The sequence below is a fragment of the Haliotis rubra genome, unplaced genomic scaffold (genome assembly GCF_003918875.1).
Source record: "Haliotis rubra isolate DU_JTF1 unplaced genomic scaffold, ASM391887v1 Scf220, whole genome shotgun sequence".
NCBI lineage: Eukaryota > Metazoa > Mollusca > Gastropoda > Lepetellida > Haliotidae > Haliotis > Haliotis rubra.
The window spans coordinates 285,361-311,227 of record NW_025766226.1 but is presented as its reverse complement, the minus strand read 5'-3'; the positions used below and the strand labels follow the sequence as shown (position 1 = coordinate 311,227).

General features: G+C 38.1%; 1 protein-coding gene across 1 annotated transcript; it reads right to left on the bottom strand.

Annotated features, from left to right (window-relative positions):
• Positions 1-744: 744 nt before the first annotated feature.
• Positions 745-25,867, bottom strand: LOC124277339 (choline transporter-like protein 2). Its single transcript, XM_046712991.1, has 20 exons — positions 25,754-25,867; positions 25,125-25,241; positions 24,534-24,679; positions 22,576-22,815; positions 21,759-21,858; positions 20,681-20,744; positions 19,099-19,207; positions 18,183-18,297; positions 16,008-16,055; positions 15,105-15,176; positions 14,165-14,231; positions 13,130-13,191; positions 12,079-12,185; positions 11,181-11,234; positions 9,775-9,861; positions 8,718-8,833; positions 5,437-5,606; positions 4,301-4,393; positions 2,204-2,296; positions 745-1,035 (listed from the first exon to the last, which is right to left on the bottom strand). The coding sequence occupies exons 1-20, from the start codon at positions 25,793-25,795 to the stop codon at positions 949-951; spliced, it is 1,989 nt and encodes a 662-aa protein (XP_046568947.1). The 5' UTR covers positions 25,796-25,867; the 3' UTR covers positions 745-948.

Sequence of the window (25,867 nt, the reverse complement as noted above, 5' to 3'; positions counted from 1 at the left end):
TGAAAGAGGGGATGGGCACATAAAATTGGGTTTAACTAGTATAATTTCATGTTGTTGTTTTTGTTGTGTTTTGTTTTTTGCTCTGTCAAACACTTAAACTGTTGACTTTGGAAACAATTTCAGTGTTTTCCAAAGAATGTTATTCACACTGTTGTCAGTGATATTCCAACATACAGTCTCTGATTCAAACAGGACATCAGGATATGAAGATCTATAATTAAACAGGTCGAACAGATAGTGACCATATGATCATTGTAGGTGGTTCTCATTACAATCAAGGGTCAATGGGCCAACTCTGCCCTGTTTAGTTTTCAAACACACACAAAACAGATAAGTACATGTAAATGTTTTTGTGATGCATTTAGAAATTAACCAAGCAATGTCATAAAATCAGATATTTTACCCCAATACAATATGTCCCCGGATGATGATCTGATGACTTCTCCGTCGGGTGAACTTTTAAGATCAGGTATTTAGCATTGTAGCATCTAAGTTATTAGTTCAAGTGGGCAAAACATTCAATTCAGCATATCTGGTTTCATCTCAAAACAAATTTAAACAACAGGCATAGTGGTGCCATTATATTCTTGTAGCAATGTATGAATATCTCTGTTCTCTTTACAAATCTAAATTTCCAAATCAAAGTTTTGAAAATTTAGGTGAAATCATTTTCATTTAGAGGCCATTCATAATTTATGAATAGGGGTGGTGGTGGTGATTTTAAAGGGGGGTCACCCATTTTGTCATTCACATTGTACTGGCTTCTCCATAACAATCATCATCATCCCCTAGCCATAAATTATGAACGGTCCCTTAGATTGGGCAATCCTCATACTTTGCTGAGCATTCATCTGACACTACCTGCTATGGAGTGATTGTTCTAGTGTTGAATGAGAAATGGCCAGTGATGATTAGCATTTGTGGAAGTAATTATTGTCTCAGCCTGGTTTAGTTTTGTTCTTCTTTGCTTTGTTTAGCTTTGTTCTTCTTGGCTTCTCTGTTTTCAGCATCCTTGTTTAAGTTGTCAATAAATTGCTGTCAAACAAAACCAAAGAAAACCGATTTCATTATGTAGATTAAGTTGTTTTTGTACTGATTGTACAAAATAATCACACTAAATGTTTCATGTCAAGGCAACGGTGTCGTCTCAGGACGCCGACCTTTCGATTTTCCACTAGTCTCAGGACGCCGACCTGCGGTTTCCTTTGAAGGTTAGGTTCTGATTAGGCGTAATTAGGGTTGCGGATAATCTACTCTAGATGTTTTGATAAGGTGAACTCGTCGCACTAGGTAAACATATCGCAGTGGAACGATATGGAACCACCACAACTCAGATGGGATAAGAACCAACAACCACCTGGAAGGGTGGCATTTACATCTGAATAGATACGTCGGCCGTTCCTGTCACGAGAACAGACGAACACGGAAAACAATCTGGTCCAGTACACAAAATGGAACTAGTCTCAGGACGCCGATATCTTTTTTCCACTCAACCGTGAAGTTTGGTCGAAAGGTCGGCGTTATGAGCCTGAACCAAGGCAACACCATTTCTAATTGTATTGTGCAAAATGGGACACAGTTGATAAAATGAAAGGCTTCAGTTTTTCTATAAAAGTTGCTCTATGTAGTTAAGTAAGCATATGCTCTGAAACATTGTGTGTCTCACAATACAGGTCAAAATTCTTTCCCTTTTCCATCTTTCACTTCTAAATGCCATTCAAGGAATGTTTTCAGTACTACTGCTATAGTAACGGACGAAAATATGTGAGCAAGGTTCACTTAGGCCTCTGTCTTTGATGCCTAACTTCAGCTGAACAATAATATGAAACACACTTTGAAACCAGCTTTGAGACATGCCAAACCCATGGGGTTTTTTAGGTTCAAAATATGTATATTAGAAAATTGAAATCAAACTTTGCACTGCAACTCTTCTTCAGACAAAAAACCCCAGTTTTCCAAATTTAGAAAACATTTTGACTAATCCTTTTCGAAGTTTCTTGGAAAAAATTAAATATCATAATTAAACTTTGCACTATACTTCTCCTTTAGACAAAATAGTGGTCCCAAAACTTGAAAACATTTTTTTCGACAGACAGAATTCCTTGGGAACAGTATATTATTTATTATAAAAGGTATAAAAATGCCCTTTATTGGGAGTTGCATAAATTCTGGTTGTCAATAGTTAAAAAATCCCGGGACATACCATGAGATTCTTTGACATGAAGTAGGGTTTGGTGATGCCATCATTCTCCTCACAGTCTTCACAGAAACACAGGAATATTGTGTCCAAGGTGATCTGAAAAACAGTACCATTAATCATTACCAATTTTGTTCCCATTGTGATTCCAGGTAAGACAAGATCCGAGCAACTTTTGTTTGTTGTTCAAGGGGACGTGTTTAGACTTGGTTCACTTGATTGACAATTTATTATTGGACAAAACTCATAACAACAATCACTGGTTTGTCTGTACCGTCTGGATCATAATATAAAACATTATATTGTAACTCAATTTTTACATTCTATCTAAAGGGGTATCTTTCTTATGCATTAAAGAACAAAACTATATTTAAACTAGTTTTTATTTTGTCAGCTAATATCAGTGTTCAGACATGACGTGAAATCGGGTTAGATTAATATGCTTGTGTGCATGCAAGTATGGCTGTGGCTGTTTGGACTAGTCCAGACTTATACTGTTTTTAAAGTGCTAGCGCAATGAATTACCTCGCCGAAATTTAACACGGATCCCTGACTCAGACACATTCTACCCACTCCAAGTCAGTTCTGGTTTTATCCCCGTAATTAGTCTGTCTCACACTCCCTGAACCATATTATTATCCCAACAGCCTAGCCCTCCCTGCAATGCTAAATCCCTAAATGAAACAAGTCTAGATTTCTCCAGGTTCTGAATATCTGGTCTCCCTGGGGCTCCTTTTCAATTTAAATGGGTTTATTTGTTACAATCAAGATTATATATCAAGGGCTATATACAGTCAGCTCTCGTTAATCCGACACTCATTAATCCGACAATCACGTTAATCCGACAAAAAATTAGGGAACCATTTAAAACAGTGATAATTACTCTCGTTAATCCGACATTCTCGCATTCCGACTCCGACACACCAATCTAGCAACTGATTATTGTAAATACATTGTAAAAACATTCGTTAATCCGACAATCAACACAGCCGGTCGGATGATCCGACCGTATACAAACAATCACACGTGAGTGGTAATTAGCGTGTGCCTTACTGGCTGCTTGACACCGGCGTAAGTGAACATCACACTTGTTAATTAGGAACACAGGATAATTAATTGAGACGATTTAATCAAGAAATAACAGTAGAGCGAGCTGTATAAAATGTTTACAACCGACATGAGTTTTCATCACAAGATGTTTGTCACGAGTACACCAGCTGCTAAGCGACCCCTTGGAGAAGTTACGCCATGGATCAAGAAAGAAATCTCCTTTTGAAGAAAGACAAACCCCAGACAGCACAACAAGAAGTCATCACTTTTGCTGAGCAGAAGTTTGATGTGAAGATTGGACGATCAACCGTATCTGACATCCTGAAGCAGTCTGCTTAGTGGTTGAGCGTCTCTACGACTGATTCCAATGCTTCAAGCTATCTGAGGCCAAAACATCGTTGAACACTTTGCAAACATTTCTGACACACCACTTAGACGTGTTTGATGTTAATGACCATCAAAGACTTTTTCAAGTTATAAATTATATATGTTATGATACACGCCTGATTGTACATTAGACGTCCACATGTTATTATGGAATTAGTTGTATGGAAACTGTAACATATTCAACATCCGGGTCATAATGGCAGCTGATATGCGGTAAAAACAAACGTGAGTTTTGTGCCAATGTGGTCATGAAATAGATATGTGATTATATATGTATGTTATGCCATCTATGAATGTTAATAAATGAAAACAGTATGTATTGTTAGTATTTCTTATTTCTGTGAATATTTTTACATATGATGAAGATAACTAGATCTACCATTTCTTATATGCATGCAACAGTATGACGATCATGACATTTAGTAAACATTGATATTTTCACACAAATACATTAATCCGACATTTTCATTAATCCGACATTTTCGTTAATCCGACATATTTCTCTGCAACCACAAGTGTCGGATTAACGAGAGTTGACGGTATTCAGAGACTAAGCATTAGTCTACCCTGTAATGTCAAGCACCAGACGGGGAAACAACAAGTACCATTGTTTAATGACTCTCAGTAGGATGCAGCTAGGCACTGTTCAAACTACACACCACTTACCTCATAGACAAGCATGAAGCAGTGAGCGATGGCAAAGGCAACAGCACCAGCAGCAGTCAAGGGGGCCCAGATGTAGTTGATGTCATCTCGTATCTGCAGTGACAATTACCACATTCTCAATATCCCAAAATATTTGCAAAAATCTGTTTTGTGGATAATTAATTTTGATTTAAATCAAGACAATGAATTTTATTGAAGAACTATTCTCCGTTTTGTAATAAACAACTGAAAGAGATGTGGCCAACTGATCGTAGGATTTTGTCATGGATGAATATGACTCAATTTTAGGGGTGACTATTGAGGGGGAAACAACTATTGCGATAGCGACAGTCTATTGCAACATACTATTGCGATATTGATAGTCTATTGTGACCAAGTATTGCAATACTATTTTAATAGTTTTTTCTCCTTGAATTGTCTCATTTGAAGTCATTTCCCAAATGAAGGTATAGTTAATATGAAATAAAAACAAGCTGAAGTAATTTTGGTGTCTTTAATAACTGACAAGAAACTTGAAACCCAGATCAAGCAAACAGGTAACAGGGGCGGATAACTCTAAATCAAAGTGAACGAATCTGGTACTTCCTGTATTTTGTGCTGCGCATTTATCAACGGAAGTCAATTACTAACATATCGATAGTGACACATACTATCGATGCATCGATAGTTTTTCGTTTACACCATCAATTAATTGCTATCGGAGACTCAGCAATTGTAATCCATCGATAGTTCGATGCATCGTTACAGCCCTACTCAATGTATATGTTAGGCGCCAATTTGGACTGGGTCATGGCAGGAATGCCCCACGATGGATGAAGACAGTATATGAGGAAACTGTGTGAAGTTCCAGCACCTATGTCTGTCATCAGAGGCAACTGTTGGATATTTTGGAGATAAGCATACTGTTTCCAGTTTTTGAACATGGATTTGATACAGAACATTTTTATTTGAAAACACCACTATTAGGTTAGTGTGGACTCCTGATGAAAAGAAGAAGATACTTGATCTGGCCTAAAGGCTGCCAATAAGTTCCAGTACATTGTTAGACCTGAAAATGAAATGTCTGGACTAAACACAGACTCATCTATATCATGAGAAACAAAATATAATAATTATTACCACATCCTATCACTCACTTTGATGAAGAATTCGTAACCAACTACCACAGTGATGGCCACACACCCCAACTTGGCCAGGAAGAGGACGAAGTCACCAATAGAGTTTATGGCTGCAACTCTTAGAATATTGGCCAACAGCAACATGAAGGCCTTCTTGGCGCCAGTACAGAAGTTGTAGCCATGAGATGCTGGAAGTAAGGCAAGGGATATATATATATTCACTAAACCTATCCAAACATCACGTAGATAGTTCTAAAGAGGTTTGAATTTCAAGGGGGCCAAGAAGTGTCTTAAGTCTGTATAATTTTATGAGTTCCATTTTACAGAAATTAGTTTTATGCTCTTCAAAAGACCTGTAAAGTTTGTCACAACCCAACCAAACTATATAATAAATTCAGCAGTCCCTAAAGTTCAAGGCAAATATGGTTGAAGCAAATTATTTTTTATAAATGATTGAAAATATTTTCGGTTCATAGGCTAGATAAAACATTCGGCCTCATATGGTTTAAATTTTAAATCCTCATCCTTAAGATGAGACGTCAAATTAAGATTTTAAATCTTATAACCTACGTAAGAAGGTGTTAGAAAGAGTTTTCTTAACTGCAGAACATGAGCAAATCTTTAACCCAATCTGAGTTATTAAGGATTCCCATCTGCTACCATGGTTTTACTTAATCTGTATCTGGAAACCTTAAAGGTCACATAAACCCTAGGGGGTACAAATGCATAAATCACTAACTGGCATCGTTATAAAAGAAACCCCGTCATTAAAACTACTCATTTCGACCTTTAATTGACTTAAATCGACCTTTTTGACAACAGTGCACAATTCTCACCCGCGAACGAAATTTCAACCAATCAGAGCGGCGCACCTCTGTGACGTCATATGAGGAATAGCTTTGAGGGCCGACGCAGAATTCATCTACATTTTAGGGGGTAAATTATCTTGTTTACAGGCTTGTATAAACCTGAAATCGTGACAATTGTTTTGGAAAATAAAAGCTATGTTCTCACAATCTACTGTCATTTAATTTTGTCTCCTGCTTTGCCTAGTTTCCGAGTTACAACTTGTTTTCATAGACGATTCTGTCAAAATCGATTGGTGTCGTTAGGCCCTATTTGTATAATGACTGATCCAAATCGATCCCATTTCTGTGTTTTGTTACCTCGATATTTAATCATGTCATCTAAAAATCTGTTTGTATTCTCAAAACAGTGTCGGCCCATAAGTTTTCACATGCAATACAGCAATTAATACTCCCTTGTTGTAACCCGTGTTAGGTGGTATAAACCTACACATGTTATTTGTCATCATTCACTTGATGGTCAGTTAATGAATTTATAACAGGTATAATTAGTGGTAACACTTAGATTACCCGACAAAGGTTCCCATTTGGCATTTCTTGTGTCTGGAGTAAATATTCAACATTATAAACATCGATCAAAGGATTAACCGATAACACGCTGATTGATTAATTACTTTTATCTTACACAGCGGAATTGTCAAAAGGTAGTGTTTATGTATGTAGATTTACTAATCTATACTGAATACACTCTGTCGTGTCGGTGTCTGCGTAAAAACAACGTCCTTCTTTCAAAGGATTAACCGGCAATACATTGATTGATTGCCCATTATTGGCTAACTAAATTACTGTTTTTAAAGAAAGGCGGACATTATGCAATTAGTTGCCAGGTGTGCTATCTTGGGTGACCAATGAGACCCTACACCAATACCTGAAAAGATTTATCACTTTTTCGTATATTAAACTGTTAAAGACACATCATTTGGAACAGTTTTGTGGTTATTGATGGATACATTCCTCGAACAAGGTAATGGCCTGATATTGTTCCTATAACTTTAATCTGTTTTAATTTAAATATTTGCATTTTTATTTTATACATTTGTCGTAGCATTCAACAGAATCATTGTTTTCGCCGTGAAGTGTAATGAGTCAGACAACATGCACTAGGGTGTGTGTGCGAATTATGATTCACATTGGCAAACTATAAAATGTCTAGATATTACAGTTCTGTTATAAATTCACTATAAGTATCAGCAGATCGTCTGCTTTTATTTAGTTTCAAAATGCATACAAGTATGATAATAAACTAATTAGGATTATAAGACCAAATATAAAGACGCACATTGACTACCTCGCTTCCGTGGAAGAAATCGTTATGTTATAAGTTGTGTCATGCAAAGTCCGTTTGGTTATGATTCCAATACATATTTAACTACGAGTAGAAAGTAGACTTGATTATCTAACTTGATGAAAACAAACTATAATCTCATTAATTCTAACAGATTGTTTTATTTCTAAAAATGGCGGCGCCCTGTCGGGAACATCCGCCAGTCTGAGGATAAATGGTATTTAGGTTTGTTTTCACCGAATTACAAAATCAAAACTACTTTCTACTGGTAGTAAAATATGTATTTTATTGATGGCCAATAGGATTTTGCATGACATAGCGTATAACATAACAATTTCTCTCGTGGCAGCGAGGTGGGTGTCAATATAATACAACTTACAATATTATTGTTACTTCGACCACAACCTCACTTCCGAGGAAGAAATCGTTATGTTACAAGTTGTGTCATAGAAAATCTTTATGGTCATCAATCATATACATATTTTACAACAACTAGTAAGTAGTTTTGATTCTTTAACTTCAGTGAAGCGATCTGAACACAAGTAAGATATCGTTTCAGGCTTCCACAACGCTCGCTTCGCACTCACAAACATAACCCATTTAGCACGAACTGCGGGGTCCTGTGGAAATTAGTGCATGGGGACACCATCGCCCGACCCCTAGGAGCAATTGACGACAAAGCAACGATTCGGCATGTCGTCGTTGATGTCGAGAAATCATCAAAATGATGAGCGTGCTACACATTTTCTATACAACTAACTGAAAATCGTTCCTCATATGACGTCACTGCAGTGCTCTGGCGACTGAGTTACGTAACCTGTCTGTGGTTTTGTTGGCGGGCGAGAGGGAAGCAGGCGACTTTTTGGCCACTTTTAATGGCTCGGTATTAATTAACCACAAGTTTTTAAAGAATAAATTTGGTGTTCCGCATAAGACTAACCACAAATCTTTCATGTGTAATGGTTAAAAGAGTAACAAAAAACAAAGTTTAGTGGTTCTTTAAGAACGGTTTGTCAATCTATAGTTTGCATGAAGCAGTGTGGAATAGAAAGTCAAATTGTAAAAAATACGATGTTACAAAGAATAACTTGATGAGAGTCACTGTGAGCATCATTTTGACATGACAAATTAAGAACAAAGCAACCTACCTGTCATGATGTAAGCGTTTCTGTTGAGGTACTTGATGAACTTCTCAAAGCAGTAGAGACAACACTGCAGCATCTTCAGGAGGAAGTCTACTAACTGGCCACTCTTCCCCTGAAGCCTTGGAACACATCACTATTGGTTACTTCAACAGGTACCTTCTCTGTTGAAAATGTACAATATGAGGGACTGACAATTTTAGAATCCATCAGTTCTAAGGATATGGATGTTCAATGTTCCAGCAATATCACGGTGGGGGACACCAGAAATGGGCTTCACACATTGTACCCATTTTGGGAATCGAACCTGGGCCTGGACGAGTGAACGCTTTAATCACCACCCAAGGGTATGGATGAGGCCCTTTCTTTCAGTGAAAAGGGAATGAATTGTTACAACACCAGGAATAATTATTGTTATCAAATTTATAAGATGTGACCATGCACATGGATTTTGTAAATTTGAACACTGGCACATTTTGGTCTCATAACAACAATAATAAATACGTTCAGCTGTGCCATTATAATGGTTGATTTTTTAAAAAGCTTTCTGGAAGTGTACTTCTAACCCAAACATATTTTTAAGGAAATTGTCGATCCAAACAATTTATACATACTGTTCAGATTTTTAAGCACTTTTGATTTTCAAATGCTGCTTTTTGCTGACCTTAGCAATACACGTGTATGGGATTAGAAGAGTAAGAAAGGACACACCGTCACTCAGATGAATACATCTCATAATTTTCAAAGCAATAATCTTTCAGCATTTTCCACAACCAATAAGATATGACAATTCCGGTGAGTCAAACATTATTTTATCCTTTCACACAATTAGATTCTGCTGACTTTTTATCAAAATGCTATTTCTACAGCTACAAATTCAATTCTTGTTGATTAACATGTAAGTCTCAGTTTAATTCACTGTTTTTGGTTTGTGTACCCAGGAGATATGAACACTTGTTTGTTAAGTTGTAAACTAAGGGTTAGAGCTGATGAGAAGTTAATTCTTCAGTGTCATGGATGAACTTTCCAAAAGGTACTGAATCTGAATCATTAGTGTACTTACTTCTTTTGAATCCTGGCCAGAATGAATCGGATGAACCTTATTATTGCTATGATGAGGGATCCGAAGGCAACTGTGCCCATGTGATACCTGCAGATGGTGTTCACAAACATACAATTTGGTCATCATGAACAATAGGCTGTTTTGGGCAAAACAAACCATTTCCAGGAAGGTAACTAATTTAAAGATGGGTAGGTGGGTGGGGGGGAAATAACAAACTCAAATGTCAAGCGCAATACATGGTTTGGTATTTTTTTTCACATTTTGATTATTGATCAATTTTGAATGAACTCTCATTTTAAAGGTTATATCCTTGATATGTGTGACTTGATTTGGGGAGAAAATATTATAAAGTATGAAATGAAATAATTTTTGTAAAGTCTGTTTGGCAGGGTTCTTCGGTTGGTCAAAACAAACAAAACAAAGGTCTGTTTTACGGTGGTTTAAATGGAGCCAGGGAAGAATGAAGTAAGAATTGATTGGGGATGGAGACTATGATAGTCATCATGGTCACAATGGCTGTATTTGAACTGATGATCAATTCCCACTAAAAATCTCTATGGTGATTATTACATGCCACATTTCTATAGCGCCCTATTTGAACTACTTCTAGATCACTCTAAGGTAAGTTGTTTTTCCCTCGATCATTGGATGTCAATCTCAAACGGCACATTGATTATCAATCTCAACTCCCTGGGGATCATACAACTCTTGCAGCCACTAGATGCACAGAGTTAATGTAGCTTTCCCATTCTTACTAGGTACCCATTCACAGCTAGGTGGACTGGGACACATAGTCAGAGTACTTTGTCCAAGTTTACTGCATGTTGCTGTACCCACAACTAAGTGTTTAAACATATTCATTTGGTCATTTACCAACATATTTGTGGGTTCTTGTAAGAGCACAGGGTTGTGTACAACACTGAAAGAGTCTGCACACAAAGTTGACTCCAAGGTTTTTACACCCGGTCACAGGTGGGCTTGATCCCGTCACCTCAACCTCGCTGGATCTTGCCTGGCGCTTTAGCCAGCTCGCCCATCACATGATGTCTTATTCCACACCAGCCTGACATGGCATCTATTCTGACACTGCCAGTAATGCGTTCCCTGCACCAAGACTGTGGCCACTGAGATGTACATGATAAATCGCTCACTTGGACCTAAAACCTCGTACATTTGTTCCCTCATTCAATCATAATAGCAGTCAATAACAAGAATTATCAGATAACTCATCCCCAACTCTTTGACATAAAGAAACATTTCACCAGTTTCCAATATATTGGAACTTTGTTACAAGATGCTTTAAAGAAGATAAAATTCTCATCTGTAAATATTAAAATGGTTACCCCAAAATGATTCAAATTGAAATGCCACTAGGTGTGGAAATGATTTGAAAGATGATTTATTACCTTATGAGATTGCATATGGACCGACATATTGGGCATCCAAGTTTGGATTTGTCACTGAAATAAAGAATCACAGAGAAATGTGATGAATGTCATAGAGAAGGGTTCAAGTTGCACTCTGAGAAAATATCTAGAAACTGAGTGAGTATAGCTGTATGCAGCTTTTAGCAATATTCATACAATATCTCAGTGGGGGACACCAGAAATGGGCTTTACATATTGCACCCATGTGGGGAATCAAACACAGATGTTCGACATGACAAGCGAACACTTTAACCTCTGGGCTACCCCACTGCCCCTCAAGATATTGATTAGACACAGTGACACTAATAGCTGTTTAGAATTCACATATTGTTCACTTTCATTTGTTTCAGGTTTAAGGACCGTTCATAATTTATGGCTAGGGGGTGATGATGATTTTAAGGGGGGTTCACCCATTTTGTTCTGGGGAGCTGGGGGTCCCATCAATTTTGTACACACCAACTGGGGGGGGAGAGAGCAATTTTGTACATAAATATATGTTTAAAATTATGCTTAGAAATTATGGGAAGGGGAGGGGGGGTCATTGATTTTGTACATGACATGCAGGGGGGTCACATATTTTGTACATAAAGTTGTTTGTTTGGTTTTTTGGGGGGTCATTCACATTGTACATGCTTCTCCATAAAAATCATCATCATCCCCCTAGTCATAACTTATGAACGGTCCCTTAGTACCTGAAAACAATTAAAATGAACTAGTCTGACATTTAATGCCACTGAGCTTATTACTGCTCAATATTATGAACATAAAGATATGTAATGTGAAATATTAGTCTTGAAACTTGCTACTTCATGAAAGATGCAAGATAAAACATGAATCCTTCGGGAAAGAAAACTGTTTTACTTGTCAAGAGACCCACCCTGAAAAATACCACACCGACACTGCCCCAGCTATGATGAGATCTTGACAAGCCACGATGAAGGCAGATATCCACAACAGGCCAAAGAAGTGGTACCACTGTAGATACTGAAACATGGTACTAATCAGTGAAACATGTGATATCATGAAACATGGTACTAATCAATGAAACATGTGATATTAGCAGGTACAATTTCACTTTGTAAACAAGCGTACCACCGTAGATACTGAAACATGGTACTAATCAATGAAACGTGCTATTAGCAGGTACTATTTCACTTTGTAAACAAGCGTACCACCGTAGATACTGAAACATGGTACTAATCCATGAAACGTGCTATTAGCAGGTACTATTTCACTTTGTATACAAGCGTACCATTGTAGATACTGAAACATGGTACTAATCAATGAAACGTGCCATTAGCAGGTACTATTTCACTTTGTATACAAGCGTACCATTGTAGATACTGAAACATGGTACTAATCAGTGAAACGTGCTATTAGCAGGTACAATTTCACTTTGTAAACAAGCGTACCACCGTAGATACTGAAACATGGTACTAATCAGTGAAACGTGCTATTAGCAGGTACTATTTCACTTTGTAAACAAGCGTACCACCACCACCGTAGATACTGAAACATGGTACTAATCAATGAAACGTGCTATTAGCAGGTACTTTTTCACTTTGTAAACAAGCGTACCATTGTAGATACTGAAACATGGTACTAATCAGTGAAACATGTGATATTAGATATGAGACAGACCTCATTTAAGTCAGGTCAAAGTGACCACTATTGTTAACCTCACTTGATAGCAAATGTATAGTACAGACAAACCAAGGACTCAAGGACAAGACTATTTGTATCATGTAATTCAGTCAGAACTTGCAGAATTTGCCAGTCAAGTTTCAGTACTTTGTAACACATTGTACATAAACACCACTACGTTCAAAGTTATGATAGAACTCTGACTTATGCAAAAAACATAAACAGTTCAGGAAGAAATCTACAAGAAACAAAAAGACCCACAAAGTATAACTGCAAAGGGATACCTGCATCAAGACATTCAGCTCATACTTGACAAAACCAGTCTGGGCATCTACTACAGGCTCTCCTGCTCAAACAGAACAGAAATACATCAATCACAGGTTTCTTTTTGTTGTGATTAGGAACATAACCTAACTACAACTTAATGTCTGATCTCATCACTCACAATCTATCTAAGCACTTTATCACTGCACCAGATAACTGAGCGATTCAGTTAAAAGGACTCAGTGATACATTCTTCAGAAGTGAAAATGGAAATGTGTCAATGCACACACAGTGAGACCGAGGTGGGTTTAACCACACAAAACACAGTATTTTCTGCCTGTCAGATCCAAGTGCCAATAGGTTTCTTGTTCATCATTAACCCTTATCATTTAATCTCTTTTACATCATCTTAAAAAGAAAAACAACTTTTGAATTTTGAAGAGTGATTTCTTCTTCAGTGTACACAGAATGAATTTTAAAATGTCTTCCAAAGGGGTAAATACTGATGATCTCTCTTTACTTTGAGCCACAGGTGTGTTTAAAGTCACAGGTTCATTGGACTCAAGTCTATTTTTCAAATCTGTAACCCACAATGTTAACAAAACAAAATATCCTCCCTAACTCCAGGTCATGAGAAGAACAAAATCAACATGCTGTATGAAGGAGTTGAGATGGGTTTAATCCTGCTTTCTAAAAATATTCCAGTTATGTAATCTTGTGTCAGCTTGATTTCAGAGGACAGCTCCAGGTGAGGCATGTCTTTGACATTAAACCACGTTGGTGAAACTCCTGATTATTGATATGGTGCTGACAAGCCTATAAGCATACTTGGGGAGGACTGGGATCTGGCTGGGGTCTGGCATGTCCAAGGGTCACAACTCTGATCTTGGTTATCTGTGTTGGTTTTTATTGGGCAAAGGAGCAGATCAAAGATGTGAGACACTCTGGCAAAACTAATCATCTGAGAGTCAGGAACAATATTTGGGATGAACCAGTCATGAGAACACACAAGCAGATCCTGGCATCTACTGTACATAACCCTGCCCAAATCTCACCTGCTGTTTCTATGAAAAGCCCAATGAAGACCACCGCTCCAACCGCAGCCAGAAGAATGATCAAAGTCTGAAATAGATGCCTTGAATTCAGTGGTAAATAGCATTAGCTTTTTATTAATGAAAGTCTCTTGTAATAAACACAGGATACCAATACAGTGAGATGGTGAATACATGTTGACTTTTATTGTTTCCAATGGGCGAAGGGCACACAAAGTGGTGGCTCTTACATATGAATTGAGTACCTACATCCATTGGAGGAGGAAGGGTGCACATAAATCATGAAGTCCAAAGGTTAGGGGGAAATGCTACTCAGGGACAGTTTCTTTGGGGGGAGAAGGGAGGGGTGCGCACCACACCCTCTGGATCCGCCCCTGACCTTCGCATTTCACATTATCACATTTAGGCAGAGTATGCACAGTTATATTGCAAGGAGATTGCAGTTCAAGTACGGCACTTCTTATTGTCAGTTTTCGCTGATGGTTACTTGTACTGAGGATCTAGTCATGCAGATCTCTCAGTGTATCTAGTCGGTGGATCTACTAGTGTATCTAGTCAGGAGCAAACTAGAGCTATCCATTCACTGGAACATACACGAGGAAGATAACCATGGGAATATGTGAACTTACACAATTACAGTCCCCTAGAACAGTCCTCTCCACACTGGTGTTTAGAAACAACACCCATGGGGTTCCATTGTAAGAATATAGGTTCCCACAAGTTGTTCTTGTGGTAAGAGGTGATTGAAGGTTTGGGGGCTTAAGACTTGGTGACTTGGTCAGTTGCTTGTCATCATATCCCAATTACATTGATTGATACTCATGATGTCAGTCACTTGATTGTCTTGATTGACCACTTATATGGTCTCTGGCTTCACATAGCCATAATATTGTCGAATACAATGTTAAACAACAGACAAGCTACATCAGGAAATGCAACTTACCCAGACAGGTTGTATCAAGAGAAGTGGGATTCGACCCAAGGCTGAGCCTGCTTCTTTAAACAGTTGCACCACCTAGGAGAAATAGGGGTTAAAAACAATACCTGGACTTGAAACAGAGAAGGCACAAAACCACATCCATAACAGTGACCTCATTATGTCAAATAAACAACATGGAAGTAGAACTGAGAGGAGAGTCAGATGAAGTAGGGCATGAAAAACATAACCAAAAAAGGTTCCATTTTTCCAAATAGCCTTTAATTAAGTAGCAACTGGTCATTCATTATACAGCATTTGTTACTTTTTGTCTGTGGGGTCCATGAGTGAGTGAGTGAGTGAGTTTAGTTTTACACCCCACTCAGCAGTATTCCAGCTATATGGCGGTCTGTAAATAATCGAAGTCTGGACCAGACAATCCAGTGACCAACAGCATGAGCATCGATCTGCTAACTGGGAACCAATGACATGTGTCAACCAAGTCAGCGAGCCTGACCACCCGATCCTGTTAGTCCCCTCTTACAACAAGCATGGGTTACTGAAGATAACCTTCAGGGGTTGTGGGGTCTATGAATAAAAAGTGCATACATGGGGTGGTGGGGGGGTCATCAAGATATGAGACAATCTGAAGACTAATCTGTTTTATCCATCCTTCCTACACACAGCAAAATTATATTTCGGTTTTACTAAATATCTTTTGAGTAAGTCATAAAACATTTCCACAGACACCAAATGTACTTATCAACAGCAAAGCAACAGAAGTGCTCGTAAAATATAGAATGCCTGTGACCATAGACAATGCTTGCTAAAAGTGGGTTAAGTGAGTGAGTTGAGATGTCTAGTCACATTTTCTTTCTCTCAAAGCAAATAAAGTATTTAAGTTTTATTACATCACAATTACAGTCTCACCAGTTTGATTCTCTTCCACATGACAATCACCAAGAGGAATACAATAATCTGAAAAACAAACAGAAGAGACAAAATCGTTGGGTCTGGTATATAGAGAGCACCTATCATGTACCTCATGTGGCCATTTCTCGCTTTCTAGCAAAAGTGTACATTTAGGTAATGGAAAAAGGCTTGTTCAAATAAAAGTATTGTATCTGATGACATCTGTCTCTAAAACTGCCCCAAGACCAATTCTCATTATGTTGTCCAGTGACAAAAGCGATCTTTCTCATACATTTTGCAACACAGTAGATAAAAATCAAGTCTACTTTTATATTATCTGTTGATTTGACACAAAACTTACAAACATTATCAAAACAGGCCCGTAATACACTGCAGACTTAAGGCCAGAAGCACAGGTATCACACTAGTTTGGAATACATCACAGGTTTGTTTCATGTTTATGAAACACATAACATGAATACATACTTCCTTTTGCCTGGGCCCTTAAGTTGTAACTCTTCAAAATTATAATATCCGCCTTCCCTCCCTAGTATTCAGTTTTGAGAGAAGTTAAGTGTAGATTTTTTAACTTGCCATGTTAATTGCCAAGAAGAAAAAACTCCCATCCTAACACATACACACAAGCAATTTAGCATGCACACGCACATGCGTTGTTTACTGATGTTGCAGTTTGTCAGTCACTCTTCCGACACAACAGTTGGCCAAATATTAGCAGGTATCTTTTAAAGCAATGAACATGTAAGGAAACTGGAGTAGCGCCATTGGGCAAGCCTACAACTGGTCTGGTAGGTCGGCATACGAGCCAAACCAGTTGGTGACAGAAATGACTTTTAGTGGTAAAGGAGTAAGAAGTTGTGTCAAAATTCCATCTAATGTGCTACTTGCTTATCCAATATCGTAAAGTTGACTGTAAAATCGTCCCCGCTTAAGGCTATTCCACAAAGTGATTGTAAAGCAAAGTTGCTCATAAATCCGATCCTTTAACACAGCCTTACGGCTGTCACTTTGGACAGTCACAATCACTTTGTGAACCAGGACACTGCCTAAAACTATCCTGTTTTTAACTATTAAACAGCCTCTTTGTATCCTTGATGGTTATTTTCTTCCTTCTCAATATACACGTAAAATATCGAGTCTGGACCAACCAGTCTTGTGACTGACATCAAGAGCATCGATCCACACAGTTGATATCTGATGACATTTTCCAGGTAACCAGCAAGCGTGACTACTCAGTTAGTTAAGCTGTCTCTTACAATTTGCTAGACGCCTGTATCACACGTGGTCCTCCATGTACTGGGGTGAAATCACAATTTTCACAATCTCTCCTATCCCTGTGCATATTCTCAAGTGGAATGGTCCAAATTCGAATATTTACAGGCCGTAGCTATATAGCTACAATACTGCCGAGTGGGGTGTTAAACAACAATCCATCAAACAAAATTTGGTGGCATGTCTTTTTTATAAATACAGGGTGGAGTATTTGATCTAATTTTATTGGTTTGATCAAAACTACAGATTCCTGTGGTGTTTCTTAGTAGGTTCCTCATATCTGACTGGTTCTAAATTTGTGTCTGGTCAAAACAATCCCCTTCTCACTACTGATAAAAATTGTGTCCCAGAAAAAATATGTATGCAGTTGTCTTTTATTACGCCCTTGTAACTTACTTTTCTCATCTACATGAAAAGTATGTAGATGATAATTTACACCTATCAAACTTATCATAACAAATAAACACCTAATACTTCATAACAAATAAAAAGATAAGTCCGGATCAGGCAAACCTGGTTAAAACAGTAACCTAATGTTGACACAGTCGGCCAACCTCACCCTATTTCGTAACCTCAAAGGTGACTCGGCTTGATCGACCAACCTCGCCCAAGTTTCCCAAATTGGATATTTTCAGTTTAAAGGAACGATTGTATAAAGGGCTCCACAACTAACTTGGCTTCATAGTGGTTAGTATAGTGGTTACTTTCTAGCCTTTTAAATATAGCAGGCCCTTGGTAAGGTTGACCTAAACGGATGTTGACCAAGAAACAGAACCCTTGTTTTTTCTGAAACGTGACACAACCTGACCAGACAGCAATCATTCCTGTGATTGCACTTCCTTGTTTGGACTATTCAGGGAGTAGAAGGACCAGGTTTAGATGTCAATAATCCAGCCAACCCACCGCAATCACAGAGGCAACAGACGCATAGACCATCCAGGTATCGACCTTCGCCTGCATTTCTGGTGTTGTGATCACCTCTGCCTTGAGATTTGTATGCAGATTGTAGAACAAATACCTGGAGGAGTATAAATTGCATGTAAGCATCAGCTTATACCAAAATTGACGCTGTGGTTATTCCTTGAAAGTGTATTTGAACTTCTAAAGTTTTGCTGTTAAATAATAGAACACAAGTCATTGTTAAGACACTGAGCATCTGAACTGTTTGTTCTATAAGGCCACAATATTTCAGCAACCTTACAGTAGCCTGTAAACAATCTATTTTTGATCAAACAAGCCAGTGACTGACAGTATGAGACTCCCAAAATATTGGTTTACGATGCATGGTAATAAAACATCACTGATCATGACCACCAGTGTTTACCATCCCATTTGTTTATACCTTTGCAAACAAGAGTCATCAGAAGATGACAAATCCCCAACAACAAATTTGAAAGAACAAATCATCTGACGGTTACTTAGAGTCCAAATCGCTTCCATGGAAATCGAGAAAAATATAAATGCCAAAAAGCAAAATAGCAAATGGCACCATTTTTAGATCTGTTTGATATATCTGCAAAGTTTGTTTGAAAGATATTGCACGGTTTCGAGTTATGCACAGGAAACGAAGTCCACCCCTTTTTGAGACTAAGTTCAAATTGTTTCCATGTAAATCAAGTCAAATAACAACACCAAAAATCCTCAAGTAGCAAAAGGCATTACTTCTGGATATGTTTTATAATGGGGGTTTATAATGCACTTTTAAGGAGATGTGCGGTGTCTTCTGGGTAAGAGTTCATCACAGACACCCACAACCAAAATTTGACAGGACATTACCCCACAGACAACATGTATCTGTTAATATATCTTCCAAACTCACCAGCAGTATCCGGCGGCGGCAAAACATAGAAGCACTGTGAAGATGGTTACTGTCCAGATGACAAGCGCCGCTAGGAACTTCAGCAGTATGACAATCAAAAGGGCCAAGCCTGAAGAACAGTTAAAGTAAACTGACAGCAACTCTTCATCTGTTGGGTTCAGGATCTATGTGAATGTATTCACAGGGTCAATGTGAACATTTTTTATTGCATTTGCCTTTTGTGAGTTATGTTTATGTATTGTGGTGATATAAAACGTCACCATCAAGATTCCTGAACCTGTGTACGACTGCGTGCGCGGACTTTTACTTACTGACTGACTGACTGAGTATGGTTTTATGCCGCTTTTTAGCAATATTCCAGCAATATCATGGCTGGGGACACCAGAAATGGGCTTCACAAATTGTACCCATGTGGGGAATCGAACCCGGGATTTCGGCGTGACGAGCGAATGCTTTAACCACTAGGCTACCTCACCGCCTTTTACTTACTGGTTTCGCTAGCCAACTGGGAATCCTTGCAGTACTTTAACATGGATACCCGACTCAGGAACAGTACTGGGCTTTCCTGTATTTAAGCGCATGGACCTATAATTGGGAGTTTCCTCTCTCTTTCTATGCCCATGGGCCTAAATTAAGATATTAGTTGGGAGGGATATCCCCTGGAAAATACTCCATGCGAACACTGGTCTTGATAATGCTCCTGGCCTCAACAGGAGACTCTATTGTGTACAGGATTCCAGAGACTGGTGAGATGCACGAGGACGAACTTCTTTAAGTGTGACAAAGGTTGTAACTTTTGTGAATGTTAGTCAAGCAAACCAGTGAAGTGAAGTCAACTGTTGTTGAATTCCATGCTAGATTTGAAAATGTTGTGTTCATTTAAGACTACAGCTGAAATATAGAAGTTTCCTGTGAAATGCTGAATGCGAGCTGATCAGTTCCTGTAGTAACAAGAAGTTTTATATTTTAACGTGTTTTCACATTAGTGGGATCGAACCATTGATATCCCACTCTCTTGGAGCTGACACGCTATCCACCAGACCACGGAGTCAGTGAATGAGTAGCTGACTTTTTTCCAAAGTAAAATTGTAAAATTCTGTAAAATGTGATCACAGGTACCACGCTGTATGACATTACAGTATAACCTTTGATAAATTCCGAACTACATAGTCTATGGCAATTATTCTATCTAACAACAAAAGTAACGCTAAACTAAAAACAATTTTATGGTTTGGTCAGACTTTATTTAAAAAACAAAACAATATGATATCTGACATGTAATTAAATAGGTAATAAATCAGGTGAACTCCTGACTCGTAAAGTTTCTTTCATCAATTTACATAAAAAAATGTTAGTATGAACCCAGGATATAATTACATTGTGTGAGGGATGCCACAATGTATAGATATGTCAATTCTGATTAGAAAGCACATGACATGTTTTTATGAAGCAGAGAACAAAACAGAGGAAGGAAGAAAAAAATATATTTGTATGGTAATGTGTATGCCAGTAAAAACCAATGGGATTTACATAAAAAAGGAGAATGCGAGTATTTTCACTTGTATTGAAGACTGCCACTTACCGAAGGATATTGCAGCCAAATACAACAGCTCTCGCCATGTAGTTTGAATATCTGCAAAAACTTTCTGAAATTTAAAAGTATAATACATTGTGGTAAGAGGCGACTAACGGGATCGGGTGGTCAGACTCGCTGATTTGCAATTGGTTGACACATTTCATAGCATCCCAACTGCATAGATCGATGCTCATGCTGTTGATCACTGGATTGTCTGGTCCAGACTCGATTATTTACAGACTGCCGCCAAAAAGCTGGAATATTGCTGGGTATAAAATAACAATCAATAAACGACGAAATGAATTTTCATGATAGGGTTAGTGAGTTTGCTTTACTGTTACTTATAGTTTAAAGAAATATGACATCAAAGGTACTTTACCCTCACCATACCAATAAACATATCAAGTCCCTTACTTTATTCTTTCAAAAGGCCCAAGCAATTTGTCCAAGCAAATCCAAGAGATTTATGTAAACCATTAGCTTGAGTCTGGAAACAACATAATTGGCCCAACCCTTTTAAAAAACACTATGTGGATGCGTTGTACACTGTCGAGGCAAGATACTCATTATTGAATTCTGCATTTATGGGTAAAAAGCTTTGATGGGCTTCTGTGTATTTCACACGTAAATTAGTTCTATTAAGAGTGGTGGACCGTTACTTAAACAACATGTACAAATGGACATCCAGCTGGGATTTAATCCATCCATTAGCAAGATGAATAATTGTTTCCAGCAATAACTTAAATACAGCTCTCTTCGGCTGTGTATAGAGTGCTGTGGATTTAAAGGTATTTTGAACAGTTCTACTTCAAGGTGCTACCTATATGTTGAATTTGAATTCAGATCCAGGAAGTGAGACCCCCTAGTGTCACACAGTGAGATTCCCACTGTATATACTTCATGAAAGGGCTAATGGAGTGGTCAGAGACATGGAGTGATTGGTATCCCAAGACTAGATCGTTGCTCATGCTGTTAATCACTGGATTGTCTGGTCCAGACTCGATCATTTTACAGACCGCCTCCATTTAGCTGGAATATTGCTGAGTGTGGTCGTAAACAGAAACACACCCACACACGCACCTACCTGGGGAACATCTCCTGAAATTGCTGTTTTAATACTTGAGGTGACGGCTTCTACCATGACGAAAAAGGAGGAAGGCACACATCGGTTCAGAAGTGTTTTGCTAAATTCAAATATTTTTCAATAATTATTGTATGAATCTAAAACATACATTTATGTTTAGTTGTTGCGTCATTAAACAAACATACAAAACACAAAATGGAAATGAAAAAATAAAAATGACATTTGTCCTGTCCTATTTCAGTAACTGGAATATGAATCAGCATGTGTTTAATGAAAGCAGCTGTCATCAGTCAAGATAATGCATCAGCTGGAACAGACAATAATTTAATTTTAGTCTGATACAAATATCACATATGTTTTAAAACACAAATATGAAACAATGTGGAAACTGAAATGGATATATACTGCTGGTGAAACGGTATACCGCGGTATTAGAAGAACTGTGGTATTTTGTCTTTGATCAGTATACCGTAAACAATCCAAATATTCTGTATTTTCGGTTTTTATGGTCATTTCTATCTAGTCATAAAATGACAGTTTTGTTCCTTCAAAATGACAAAGATTATGGCTATATTTTGGCATGATATTATCCAATGTAAGGTTTGGCTCTTGTTGTCAAATTTCTGCATTATGATCATATCTCATATTCCGAACGAAACAGACAGAACAGACCAGAACCCGATTAATTGAAATAATCGAAGATTGGTCGCAGTGACTCAACGACCAAGCAATAGTAAGAGCGTACCATTTCACCCCTAATAAACAATAACTGTCTCAAATGAGCATGCTGTTACTGTTATAAGAATCATGGACTTACTGTGGAAGGACAGGCAATGATGGACAAGTCGCACCGTCATAGGTACACAAAGAGGCAACACTGGAGGAAGTTAATAGTGTAGTTGCTGGACATTGAGCCACACAAACGATGGGGTCCGTTGATACCAGGGGGTCACCCACATGCCAGTTGGCCAGAGCAGGGGGCAGATCGAACGTGGCATCAGGAAACTCCGGAAGAAACTTCTTGTAGAAATATTCTTTGTCATGAAAAAACGTATATCTGAAAAAAATATGATCACATGAGATAGAGGTTGTGTAAGAGATAACGGTGCGGATATGTAACAGCAGGGTTGCCACAGATGTTGACTTTTCCCTGACTTATCCCTGACCAATTTGATTTTTCACTGATCAAAATTAAAAGAAAACAAATAAAATTTCGGCCTACACCCGACCTTTCCACCCATTTTACTTAAGACAAAGTGAAATCTGAAGACAAAGTAGTCAGATGTAATCAAACAAGATCCATCTAACATCAAGATGAAGTATATGACACAGAAGTATTACCTCTGGCAAACTTGGACATAAGAATTTTGAACATTTTTTTTTAATTTCAATGTTTTTATTGTCAGAAAGTCCCTGTTACAAGATTGAGGATCACCTCTAGGAAAATGGTGACTCATTTTGACAGTATGAAATTTACTGGTAGAAATTCTGACATTTTCTAAAAAAAAAAACAAACTCATTCACTCTCACATTCATACTAATACTGTTGTGAGCTTAAAATAAACTGCTAGCTCTTCACTGTGTCTGCTTTTCACTTATGCTTTGGCTGTACTAATTGAAAAGTGGTTCATAGAATGTCCACTTTGTGTAAAATTTATTGAGTTTATTTCTGCTTGAGAAACTAATTTTCTCAATGGAATACCTCTGTTCACACACTTTCTTAAAACCATCAATGTGTGGTTTTACCCCCTGACATACACAAAGAATTTAGCCATTCATAGTAAAAGGCCAAAAACAGTATCTGTGACAGTATTTGAGTCACACCCAAATATTAAAAGTTCAGCAGAGAGCTTGAGATTGAATATTTGGTCACATTTGTGTCAACCATCCATGGAAGTTATTCCAAACTATGTCTACAAATGGACTCTGCCAAAACAAGTAAATTAAAGTTCATAGTACCAATCTCTATACAAAAACACATTTAATACAGACATGGAACTCAAAATCATACAATCCTTGCCTCTGTGAAGTCTGAAAGGAACTAGTTTTCCCTGACCAAATGCAATTTTCCCTGAATCTTTTCCCAAACTTCAATTTTCACTGACTGGTAAAAAAATTCACTGACTTTTCCCTGATCTTGAAAAATAATTTCTTCCCTGACTTTTCCTGACCTGTGGCAACCCTGAAGATGAATGAAGACTGGCCATTTATTCTATGGCAATAAAGTCCAGAGATCAGTGCCCTTTCTTAACAAATGATGAGTCCCTTACTTCTGTTGACTAGTATTGACAGCTACATTTCATCCAGAAAACAGGTTCGATTCCCAATATGGGCACTATGTGTGAAGCCTATTTCTGGTATCCCTTGCGGTGATATTGCTGGAATACTGCTAAAAGCGGTGTAAAACTAAACTCTCTCACTTGCGCCACTGGCTACTGTCTGACAGGAGTGTTCCCTCTCCCCACTTACATATTCTTGAACTTAAACATATGGGGAAGCCTGGCCCATGACTGGTTCCACTGAATTTCACAATGAAGCTTTGTTTTTAACTACTTATTTCCAAAGACTAAAAGTAAGAGTGAGTGGTTACAATGTCATCTGTCGACCTGGATTATAGAATGTCACCACAGCAGTGATGCGAGTATCTTTGTTCACGATATTAACCACTGGTTTGTCGCTTTCAGAATACATATCATCAGACAGCAGTGGTATAGTTGTGATAGAGCTGATTGCCAACCAAACCAACACCAAGTCACTCTCTTTGTTAGTACGTACGGTCTATCTGTCATGTCTTGTCCTGACTGGTTACTATTGGTAATACTGTTTTTGTTGGGCCGCCCACACACGTTTCCCCAGCTGTCGTAGCCGTTGATGAGGCGGTAGGGGTCGCCATCTTTCACACCTAGGTAACTCACATACCCCTTAAACAAAGGAAATATTGAATATAATAATGTTACATTCCCACATAAGAAAAATATATTTGGAGCATGGCATGAGGTTATCCCATAGATGACATCTTTATCTCGTTTTCTGGTACTGGTTTAACCCCTTTTGTCCTGTGGACGAAGTGTCCACCTGGTATCAGAAATTCCGCCATGGGATGTCCTTTATAGAGGGCCATTTTTAACCACATTGTTAACTTCAAAAACAGTACTGGAAACCTATTGGGATATACGCTAATGCATAAGTATAAAAGAAAAGAATTCCAATCCCTTTTAATATTCTTTGAATTCCCTTTTATCAGTATTGGTTACGAAATATAACAGTATTTAGTGGACCTATTCAGGGCCCATAGGAAAACCTGGGACATGATGCAGCAGCATTTGACTTGAAAACATCTACAGGTAATCTGTATTTGTTATATACCATTCCTCCAATAAACGCCAACAACAGAAGAAGGAAGAATATATCCGTGCAGCCTCGTTTTTTTGCTACTCCAACTACGTAGTCTTCAGCGGCCATTTGCGAGATCGTTGGACTTTCCTGCAAAATAAACAATATGGGTTATGTATCTGCTATGACCTCAATCTGGAAAGGTCTCGACCAGTGCTTTCTCGATGTTTGAGAAAAGATCAGTCGGACCAAAGACGTATACACACGTGAATATACGTCTTTGGTCGGACATAGCCTGATCAAAAGGAGGGCTAATGGAATACGGTTTTCGATGTACTGTCCAAGGGAGATAATTCTTGAACAAAACTATCCATAAGAGTTACATCCCCTAGAACAGTGTCGCCTGCCAAGAACATTATTTTCACCGACTTGGATATTGTGAAACGCATCCTGTTCTCATGAGTTCATTTGAAGAAGTGAAATTTCAAACATATGTACCGAATATTACGCATAATCATCGATAAAATGTCACACAAAAGAGACACACGCCAGCCAGTCAGTGTAACCCGATAAGAGTTTACAATGCAGGATGATTATGGAAATAATGAACTGAGCTAGTTAAGCAACAAAATAATATACGTACATCATTTGCATCGTCTTACCCTCAAATCAGATACTTCATTTCCGGAAGCGCAACACCCCATTATAAGAAGTTAATGCTACATAGTTTAGCAGGAATAACGACACCGGAAGCACGAACACATCCTGCAAATGGC

Excerpts from the sequence above, each read along its gene's own strand:
- LOC124277339 (XM_046712991.1), bottom strand. The coding sequence starts at position 25,795 with ATGGGGTGTTGCGCTTCCGGAAATGAAGTATCTGATTTGAGG. Across the intron at positions 9,862-11,180 it reads TCCATATGCAATCTCATAAG|GTATCACATGGGCACAGTTG; the intron begins GTAATAAATCAT and ends CACCATCTGCAG. Across the intron at positions 8,834-9,774 it reads CTGGCCAGGATTCAAAAGAA|GCTTCAGGGGAAGAGTGGCC; the intron begins GTAAGTACACTA and ends ATGTGTTCCAAG.